The 10,972-nt window shown below is 36.8% G+C and overlaps 1 protein-coding gene across 1 annotated transcript; it reads left to right on the top strand.

The window, feature by feature from the left end:
• The first annotated feature begins 329 nt into the window (after positions 1-329).
• napgb (N-ethylmaleimide-sensitive factor attachment protein, gamma b) lies at positions 330-9,340 on the top strand. The gene is made up of 12 exons (XM_033982376.2): positions 330-515; positions 762-829; positions 909-993; positions 1,071-1,088; positions 2,779-2,809; positions 2,901-3,010; positions 3,668-3,734; positions 3,805-3,875; positions 4,757-4,835; positions 5,216-5,295; positions 5,396-5,525; positions 6,833-9,340. The coding sequence occupies exons 1-12, from the start codon at positions 460-462 to the stop codon at positions 6,971-6,973; spliced, it is 936 nt and encodes a 311-aa protein (XP_033838267.1). The 5' UTR covers positions 330-459; the 3' UTR covers positions 6,974-9,340.
• Positions 9,341-10,972: the final 1,632 nt, after the last annotated feature.

Below are 10,972 nucleotides of genomic sequence, written 5' to 3'. Positions count from 1 at the left end.
ATACTTCCGTTTCCGCTCATTTATGTCACACACATGCTTTCAGGCTGCTTTTAAGTTGAATATCACCAACATTTTGCTCTATTTTTTAACTATATTGTGTTATGATTATATATTCTCTTCATGAATGACTGTTAACAATAAATAAAACGCATACAATGTTGTGAAATTATTTATTATAGGTAAAATGTCTCCTACACATCACTATCCCCTTTAGTATCCACACATTGATCATCAGTGCGTGCATGCAGCTTGCTAAAGTATCCATACATTTGTGCATTGCTCTTTAATACAGCGCTTTCCATATTTTCTACCCCTCGCGGGCTGCCGTAGTCTGCGACAGCTGTGACGTTTCGGTTCATGGGCGGAGTCTCGTGTTAATCCAAACATCGACAGAATCTAAATAAAATATTTTCCTTTTTATCGATACTTCTGCTCTGATCGTATTTACCACACGCCGCGATGGCTGCGCAGAAGATTAATGAAGCCCACGAGCACATAGCTAAAGCCGAAAAATGGTGTGTATATTCAATATTTTCCATCTAAGGCGCGATAGTTTGTTTTACTATCAATGCGAGCTAGCTTTAAGGCCGTTTTCAGTAGAGGTTATGTGGCATTTTAATAAGATCAGTGTTATTTTTGCAGTAATTACACATTTTATGATCGTGCTAAAAGCTAAATGCTAATTGATTGCGTTATTATCATGTGACAAAGCGATGATATACGTACGTAAGGCGTTTCTCAATGAATTGTTATTTTTGCAGCCTAAAAACCAGTCTGACTAAATGGAAGCCTGATTTTGACAGTGCAGCGTCAGAATACTCCAAAGCAGGTAATCAAATGCTTGTAAATGTTTCTAATATATAAACTATTGCCTTTAATCTTGACTTTATGTTATTATTGTGTTTTAGCTGTGTGCTTCAAAAATGCCAAGCAATACGAACAGGCGAAAGATGCTTACCTGAAGGAAGCAGAGTACCACACAGAAAACAAGACGTATCCTTAATTTTAGACCTGTATATTAGACTTTGTGTGCAATTTTGGCATTGTACTTTCCTTGACTCTTCCCATAGGCTCTTCCATGCAGCCAAGTAAGTGTTTTCTATGTATTGCAGCTGATAATATGACTAGTCCAAATTTCCAATAATAGAAAACCATTTGTCACAGTGCAGTGGGTAGGCAGTGGCTCTACAGGATGTGTTGTGCTTTTAGGCTAGACACATCACCCACCTTGCCTAGTGCAGCCAGAGTACTTGAATGAATCAGCCAGAAACAGAATATAAATGTGTAAATTGTATTTATTATATACACCATAACGGAACTACTGTAAAAAAAACCAACTGCTTTAAAGATGTATTAAAGGCAAGTTTTTCCATTTTACTGAAAAAAAACTCTAATAATAATTGCTTGCATCACTATGGTCTCTGTAGGACACTACCCAAAAAAATTAATTTACCGTGGTAAATAATGATACAAAACACTAGATTTGTACAGCAAAATGTAGAGACAGCCCTATAATAGAGAATCAAGAGGCAGTTGTAGATTACATGAAAGTGTTCATGTTTTACTTGGATGTATGGATTATCCTCTTATTTAATTACAGAAGTTTATTGTGGTCCTCAAATTATCAATATATTGATTTATGAGAGCTCTGAAGACATGTGTTTTGTCTTAGCAGTGTTTCTGAACCAGGGGATAACAGGTACCCCTAAGAGAAAGGGGATTTTATAGTTTGAAACCTAATCAAAGAATTGAAATACTTCCAAGTTCAAGTATCTTTACTGCGTATTATAAGGATGCAAGATAATCTTTAAAGGAACTGTATGTAGCCTGTGCTCTTACAGTTTTCAAAAAGGTATTACAATCACAGCTGAACCTGGGTTGCCAGTATCTTAGCCTGCAGACAGAGGACACATGCAAGTGTTTCTTATTCTCAATATATGGATAGTGTATACTGCAGCAACAGAGGCACTGATTAATGATTGGCTGCAGGTGCTGAGGTTTAGGCAGTGAGAATTCAGATTGGACAGAGTGCTTTTAGGTTTAAACCAACTGGGTTTCAGCATTGAAACTGGCAACTCAAATGAGAGGCTCTTGTGAGTCTCATTCTGCTTTCTGCTTGGATTATCATCTTTAGAACTAATTGTCACAATGTCCAATGTTTTTGTAACTAAGAATAAATCAACATTACAGTTGTTATCATTAAAAGCTATATTTGAATAGAACATGTTTACCTCATATCTGGGGACACAGATGGGTCATGTTTATGGAATTTAAAATCAAAATCTTACATGCAGTTCCTTTAATAATGATACATTTTGCTATTCTTTTAGATTTAAAGGTGCACTATGTAACCTTTCTGGTGGGGGGTCTGTTACCTGCTTGCTTCTGTGGAATGTTTCACAGCATAGCTTCATTTTATTTATTCAGCCACATGCTTTTCTCCATTAAGATGATGGCAAATTTAATATGGTTGAAATTCTAGGCAAAGCAATATCATTTCCATGGAAACAATCAGGTGGCCGACACGCCACCAAAAATGTTACATGGTGCAACTTTAAATGAGGAACTTGTGAACTTGTTCACAAAATAGCTCAGATGCCAGAAGAAAAAAAAAAGTTGGAAACCTTGGATATCCAATATGTTGACAATATATTTTATTGCCTACCTGCTTAAACTGATGCTAAAGTAATTAAATATAAAACACATTAAGTAAGCAGTCCCTAGTAAGCTAATTAACTCACTTGTTTGGCGTTGTACCTGTTTCTTTCTTCTCCTCAGGGCAATCGAGCAGGCAGGTATGATGTTGAAGGTGAGTTTGGTTACATAAATACTATACAGATGTGTCTGACACGCTCATATCCAGGCCATAAGGTAATACGAGCTTGAATTGTCTGCTCCAGGAACAAAAGAAGATGCCTGAAGCCATTCAGTACATAGAGAAAGCCTGTATGATGTACATGGAGAACGGGACTCCAGACACTGCAGCCATGGCTCTGGATCGGGCTGGGAAGTAAGACACTACTTATACACAATACACAATACTGTTAAAGGTCTCTCTTCTTTATAAAGAGGTATCTCTCATGATTATCATGTCTTTCTGTGTGCTGTGGACATTTGGAATTGATAAATGGTAAATCTATATAAATTTGACCCTACCTTCAAAGCTGACAGTCATGCTTTTATTTTAGTCAAATTTTTGGGAAAAAGTTACATACTGGGGCTTTAAATTAATGATGAATAAGTTGCATGTTTAAACAACTATTATACTTTTACAATCTAATGCAGCATATTGAGATTCACATTTATCGTAATAATTTTTAAAAAGACTTCACTTAACAAACACTCTGGTTTGGTCCTGTTCTAGTCTTAATCCAGTACTAGTTTAATTGCAGTTTTGATATGGTACTGTGTGTGGGCAAGTGTGAACATACACTTAAGCTTATGAACCAGAGGGTAACTGGTTTAAATACCACCCAAGCATCTTTCTCTTACCTTCAGGCAACACTAGACAGAAATATATGAGTTTTAATTCCTGTCTGAACTCTGAAGTGCTCTAAGCCACATGTGTTTACAGACAGAAGATTGGCTGTGGACCTGTGAAAGTGATTAATTGCACAGCCCCTCAATGCATGGTTCTTTTCTAAACTGCTGCATATATTTGTGCCAGACTTATAGAGCCCATAAACCTGGAGAAGGCGGTGGACTTGTATCAGAAAGCAGCAGGAGTGTTTGAGGTGAGTTTCCAAATAAAACCAGAGGAGATGCTTCTGTTGTGAATGAAGCTCACACATGTTTTCACTGCAGAACGAGGACCGGCTCAGGCAGGCTGTGGAGCTGCTCGGGAAGGCCTCCAGACTGCTAGTGCGACTCAGAAGGTAACTGCAATGTCAATGAGAAATGTCCTTACTAAATAATTAAGACATAATGAGACATTATGTTTTTTTATGGTTATTTAGTATTAAAGAGGGCGTATTATGCAAAATCCAATTTTTGGAGCATTCTACCATATTATAAGATTGTTCCCTCATCAATACACCCCTGAAGAGGTGTTAGATGTTATACAGGCATGTTTGTGTAATCTAGCAATCTCTCATGGGCTTTATTTGAACCCTGCTTACAGTTAGCAGTATGATTCTGTCCTATGCTCATCTCATCTCCAACATGGCAATTTTCCATTTCCATTTAAATATACAGAAACTGGATACAAAACTGAACACAGCTTGCCAAACCTGAGGCGATGTGCAATAGTTCTATTAGTGGGATAAACGCTGATTGTAATGTCATAGTGGTCCGAATAGGGGGGTGGCTTAGCATGGAGAGCAAAAGGAGTGGAGCATCAAAGACGAAAGTAAAACTTATAAAACATGGTAATACGTTGTTTTTGGCAAATATAGGATTTTCAAAATAATAAAAGATAACCGTTAAAGTGGGACTAAACACATAAACTCCACCCACAACCATGTTCCATATAGAGCTGTTAAAATGGGCAGTGCTCGGACGACTAAAGGAGAGTGAAGAGCAGAGGGGTTTGGGTCAGTGAGAGACAGCTAGACTTGCTCTCCTGCTCTACACGTGGGTCTCTCATGACATCAGAGGTGCATGATGTCACAGGCCTCTTAAAATGCAGTGACAGTGTTAAATCACAGTAGCAGCACACACTTGGCTTTTGACTGCTTTTGGGTTTAGTCACACTTTAATTAATCATTACTATATCATTTGTCAAACCCTGTCTTCCACTATCTTGCTCTTTTTTCAGACTGGATGAAGCAGCGGCTGCAGTTCAGAAAGAGAAAAACATGTACAAAGAGATTGAGAACTTCCCCATGTGCTTCAAGGTCTGTTAATAATAGATGCATTGTATGATACAAACTTCTAGTATTGTTATAACTGTATCAGAGCTTCACTACTGAGAAGAAAAATGTAATAGCTTCACACAATAAAATGATACAACTGACCATCAGAGGGCAGCACTAGGACTGATGCAAGTCAGTTATGAATTATAAAGGTAACATGTGCTCCTACTGGTGTATAAAAATGTCAATAAAATCACAACTGAAGTAGTTCGCTACAAACTGCTTTTAGTCCTAAGATCTGTCAACCCAAAGTCAGGAGCACTGAAAGTTAATTGAACATGTTTACTTATTATTATTATTAAGAAAAAAACTTTGCTCATTTAGCCTACTATCTTTTAAGTAACTTCTCAATGTTGTTTTAGAAAACCACAGCTCAGGTGCTGATTCACCTTCACAGAGGAGACTATGTGGCAGCGGACAAATGTGTCAGAGAGAGCTACAGGTAAGTCTACTCACATACTGTACAATCATTTTGTTTTCATACAATATGAATTCTGTTACTGGGACAGACTTATTTACTAGTATTTCAATATTGTCCTCAGTCTTCCCGGATACAGTGGGAGTGAGGACTGTGTTGCCATGGAGACGTTGCTGCAGGGATTTGACGAGCAGGACGAGGACCAGGTGTACCGTGTGTGTAACTCCCCCCTGCTCAAGTACATGGACAACGATGTGAGTGCAGAGTCACAACCACAACATACTGTGTACAAGTTTACTCTGAGAGAGATGGGCCATATGCAATACTAACATATGAAATAAAAAGTAAAAAAAAAAAAAAAAAGTCATATAGAAAGATTCTAGTGGTTAGAAATGGTCTGTAACGCCCCTTTGTACTTCTTAGTAGTAGTTTTAAAATATATCTCATTACTAATGGTACAGTATGTAACTTTCTGGAGGTGGCACGTCAGAAATAGAAAGTTAAAACCTTAATTCGGAACCTTCTTTAAATAGATGGAAATAGATGTTTTATGCCATGCTGCAGAAGATTATAGTCTTGTCAAGTGTGATGGCACTTCTGGATCCATCAGCTCATTGAAAACAATGTTTGCAGTTTACTCTTTTTTAGCAGAAACACATCTCAGGTTTAAAGCCAACAATGTTGGCATATGGATCTATGGTTATAGGCAGTGCAAGTTTTATTTGTATAGCACAATTCGTCCACAAAGTAATTCAAAGTGCTTTACAGAATAAGAAAGACATTAAAATCACAGAAATCAAAACAAATAATCATAAATAGTCATCATAAAATTAACATTAAAACAGAAGAGTAAAGAATAAAACCTTTCAGTCATATGTACAGCTAAACAGAACCATTTTGAGCCTGGATTTAAACATTGTCAAAGTAGAGGCCTGTCTTATATCTTCAGGAAGATTGTTCCAGGGTTTATCTGCATAAAACTGAAATGCTGATTCTCCATGTTTTAACTGTGACAGAAAGTATATGAGGGAGGTTGAAGTAAGCAGCTAGGTTAGGCTAAGATAGTGTTAGCAGTTATAGCAGTTAGTGAGATATACACTGGTAAATAGTAATTCTATGTTATGCTAGATTATTACTACATTATTTACATGTTTGATACAATTTGTGATTAAGCATACGTGTTGAAAGGTGTTGAAATTGTCTCTTGGTTGTAATTGTCTAACAAAGCTTAAAATCAGCTGTGACATAATCACATAATACCTCTATAGCCAAAGGAACCATTTCCATGGAAACAAGCTGGAGGACACCCTCCTTCAGGCCAAATAAGAGTTAGGTTTGTGGAGATGCAGGTCTGCTCAGAGTGATCCAGTGAAAAACATGTCTTTAAACAACCAAAATGAAAAAAAAAACAACCCAAAAAAACAGTTTTTATTTTAGTCAATTTTTTGCCAAAAAGTTAAATAGTTATTTCCATGTTCTAATCTATTTGTAATTGTTAATCTAAAACCCCCTGGATAAAATAACGAATGAACAAAACAAACTTGTGATTCATCCTTCACAGTATGCAAAGCTGGCCATCTCCCTGCGTGTCCCTGGAGGTGGCGGGAAAAAGAAGAAGGCTGCGGCGGCTCCACAAGGGGGCGCCAGTGGTGCACCTGCTCCGGCTGAGGAGGAGGATGACTATGAGGGAGGACTGTGTTAACTGTAGGACTGTCCCAATATGTAGAGAAGGTTTCAGCTGTGGTTATCTGGACACTGTTTTTGCAATCAAGATGTTTCGGCTCCCATCCAGAAGCCATTTTCAATTTGATGATACTGGCTTGAGGCACTAGGATTTATATTTAACAATCTTTTGCCTAAAGCCAGTACTGAAACATCTTGATTGCAAAAACAGTGTTGACATGACCACTGTTGAAGCCTTCTCTACATCGAACCACGCCTGGACGAATGAGGGATTACGCCATCTCGTGACTGCCCCACTATTCCCTGTGTGTTCAACCAATGTGACAAAACAACTTCCAACTTCAATGCCTGTTTTTTTTTTTTTATTTATTCATAAAAGCATATTGTCAGGAGATGTAAGGAAATCCTAACATTTTTGGTAACACTTTATAATTACTACACTACAGCTTAAGATGCCTTAATAAAACATGAACAGAGGTTTATGTTTATTAAAAATGATCAGACTTAGTGACTACTTGTTTAAGGGGTTAAAGTTAGAGGTTATGGTATTAATGAAGGATTTACTAAGCCTGAATCATTCTTAACAAACAAATTATTAATTATAATTTAAGCCTTTGTTCACACATTATTAAGGGTATTAAACATTGTTATTATAAAGTCTTGCCTTTTTTATTTTAGTTTAGTTTTATGTCAAGAAGAGTTTCTTTATGGTAAAAATGTCCAAATATGTATGTATGAAAGTTATAAGGGGTAGTCCAGTATTTTGTAAAAGTGGGTCTATGAGATACTTATTGTTAGTTGGTCTAGGTAAAGTTGCACAGTGTAACTTTTCTGGTGAATTGTACATCACCTGCTTGAAGGTGCTATTGCTTTGCTTGTAATGTTCCACAGTATGTCATTACAGGCATGACAAACGTATCCATCTCCATGAAGACAAGAAGCTGACGAGGCATTTTTAGCGTCTCTACTTGAATAAAGGCAAGATGGATAGGTTTATTGCTGCCAGAAAAGTAGCACAGTGCACCTTTAAGTTCTTAACATTAACAATAGTTTACGACAAGAAGGTCTTGGGTTCGATTCCCAGGCCATATTGAAGAGTGCATGTTTTGACCAAGATCCAGGCTCATATCTGGACCAGAATGGGTCAAATGCAGCGGACCAACTTCATAAAATATACAATCTTTAGCTTTAGCAAATGCTCCTGACTGTTCCTCAAACTATTTCTGCTAATCATTTCTGTAGAAAATTTGCAAGTGTCTAATAGAACCACATGCAAAATAATATCCCTGAACTGTATGTGTCTGTGCTATCAGTTGTCACTGTGATGCTGTACATTCTGCTGTTTGTGAATGAGTCTTAATCGCTATAGAAACTATATATATATATATGAGAAGAAATCAAAGCGTACATATCTAAGTGTTGATTCGTGTATAGGCGTTTGTACAAAGTTAATTTATTCAGTATTCACGGCTGATTCAAAGCCTGTCGGAAATGTTACTGCAGCAATATACAGCCTTGTAAATGCATGTATTTGGACGGAATTAAAATGATCAGTGGTTAATAATGGCAATCTCTCTTCTATACAGTTAATATTGAAAATGTAGTTACTATTCAATTTTTAGACAGTAAAATGTCTGTCCCATCAAACATGTTAAAAAGGTAACTTGTATTTAAGTTCAATATTGTACTCTGATACTGCAAAAAATATCCACATTGGTTAAAATGACTTGAATTAGTTTAGATATACTAACTTTTTAGAGTTGTTTTTTTACTTATTGTTTAAATATCTCACAGGTTTTGTGACATTTTATTTTCATTTAAAGAAAAAGTATCTGTTAATGGGTTTGTTATATTTGCAAATTATTTTTGTGTCTGTAGATGAGTTACAATTATTTGAATTAAGCATGTCTGTATATTGCACACAATAAGAAAAAAAAAGATATTGCCTTTAAAATGAGGAGGAAAATATTTTGGTTGGGATCAAATTTTTCTGGTGGGTAATTTTACCGAAGAACTTACAAAATACTCAAATTAAAATTAAATAAAAATGCTATTAAAATTTTAAGTCCAAGTAATTTTAACTTTACAATACATCTAAACTTGTCACATTTTATTATTTTTATTTTTCCAATAGTCTATGTCTAATAAGAGAGGTGGGTAGTTACATTTACATACTTTTCTAGCAGCAAACTAAATAGTCAAAATACTCAAATTAAAGTGAATATCAAAATTCCAAGTGCATTTTTTTGCAGTGTTGGTAACTTACAATGATTTAACAGAAGCATTTTCCATTCCTTTGCATTGTTGCTGACCACGTCTTGTAAGCTCCTCCAAGTCCACTCTCCCAAACTCTGCGTCAATAAACATTTCCGTTGCGTGGCAGTTTATGGTCTGTGTACATTTTCTTAAACGAGTTAGCCAACACTTTTTCCATATCAGTGAGAGCGGCTGTAGATCCAATATGGCTCCTGACAGATGTGCGCTGACGGACTGGCTTCCTCCGAGCTATTTGTGTTTGGTGCTGAGGAGGCTAATGCGCTTTGCTCTTAGATGTTTAATGCACAGATTTACAAGGCACACCCTATTGTTGCGTTTCAGAAAGCATCACAACATTCTATAGGCCAATACTATTTAATACAGATTGGGCAGCTAAAATTTATATTGTTAAAATGCTGATTTTTGTTGCAATACAGTGAGATCTTCGGTCTAATCAAAGTAGAAAGGTTCAACATGTGTGCATTTATCTTTTAGATATTTCATGGCAAAGTGCAATGTAAACAAGAGGAAAATCTGACTCTTGCATTAAAGTCTTAATTTATGCCTGCTGTTACTGCACCCACCATAATCACACTGACACAATGAAACAGTGAAGGTGGGTGTAATGTATTGGTTCAGGCTCATGTAAATGGTAAATAGTCACTTTTTTATATGGCGCTTTTCCAGGTTCAAGGCATTCAAACCGCTTTACATCCGGGAACCCATTCACACACATTCATACACCAGTGTACACAGACACTGGGGGTCAGGTGGGTTACATGTCATGCTCAAGGACACAACGACACATTCATCTGTGGGAGCTGGAATCACACCGTCAACCTGAGGGTCAGTAGATATGACTACCAATGATGTTTAAGTCAAGAGTGGCATTCGAACCTCCAAAATTCAGATCATTCGACAAACATTACCAACTGAGCTACTGTCGTCCCAAAAGTAAGGTTCAGTTAACTTTATTCATACCTGCAGGTAGAACTGGTTCACAAGACCCATCAGAATGTAGAATGAACCTCACAAATGTCTCATTTGAGTTGTCAGTTTCAATGCTGAAATCCAGTTGGTTTGAACCTAAAAGGACTCTTTGATGTAAATCCTCACTACCTAAACCCCAGAACCTGCAGCCAATCATGAATCAGTGCCTCTGCTGCTGAAGCAAATGAGAAAAAACGTATACTCTATGTGCCCGGAAAGAGCGCAGGCTAGATACAGTCCCTTTAAGGACATTGAAGAATTATGGTTCAAAAATCAATAATACACACTTGTGGTTTTATAGCTTTTGGGAATGTGTCAAAAGTAATGTAGTCCTCATTTTTAAATCTTGCTCTAAATATTTTAAAATGCTTATATGGTACAAATGAGCAAAGCATTAAAGGGCCTATATTACGTACTTTTTTATCTATGTTATGTTGTAGTGTTTCCTTGTCGTAAGCCTGCCTGGAGTTTTGTTTTGCTATATTCACACATGTTTAACACACAAACCCTGCATATTTAGGCTGTGTTCTTTTCTCAAACTGAAAACACTCTGTTCCACCTTGTGATGTCAATGAATGGTAATACAGGAAGTGCTCCACTGTGTTTTTAAACTCCATACACTTTCACTAGAATCACTTGAATAACTCGAACCCTAGATTTGCCAAACTTTGAAGCTATCTATTGTTTAGCCTCGTTCATACGTCTTCACTTCTTGTATTGTAGACTTTCTGTGGCAATCCAAACTGAACAAAAGGTAAAAAGAAAGGGCATT

Source organism: Periophthalmus magnuspinnatus, chromosome 17 (genome assembly GCF_009829125.3).
Source record: "Periophthalmus magnuspinnatus isolate fPerMag1 chromosome 17, fPerMag1.2.pri, whole genome shotgun sequence".
NCBI classification, from domain to species: domain Eukaryota; kingdom Metazoa; phylum Chordata; class Actinopteri; order Gobiiformes; family Gobiidae; genus Periophthalmus; species Periophthalmus magnuspinnatus.
Note: the sequence above shows the minus strand (reverse complement) of the source record. Positions and strands in the feature narration are given on the sequence as shown.

Coding starts and splice junctions, on each gene's coding strand:
- napgb (XM_033982376.2), top strand. CDS start 460: ATGGCTGCGCAGAAGATTAATGAAGCCCACGAGCACATAGCTAAAGCC. Junction 3,735..3,804: donor AAGCAGCAGGAGTGTTTGAG/GTGAGTTTCCAA, acceptor TTTTCACTGCAG/AACGAGGACCGGCTCAGGCA. Junction 4,836..5,215: donor ACTTCCCCATGTGCTTCAAG/GTCTGTTAATAA, acceptor ATGTTGTTTTAG/AAAACCACAGCTCAGGTGCT.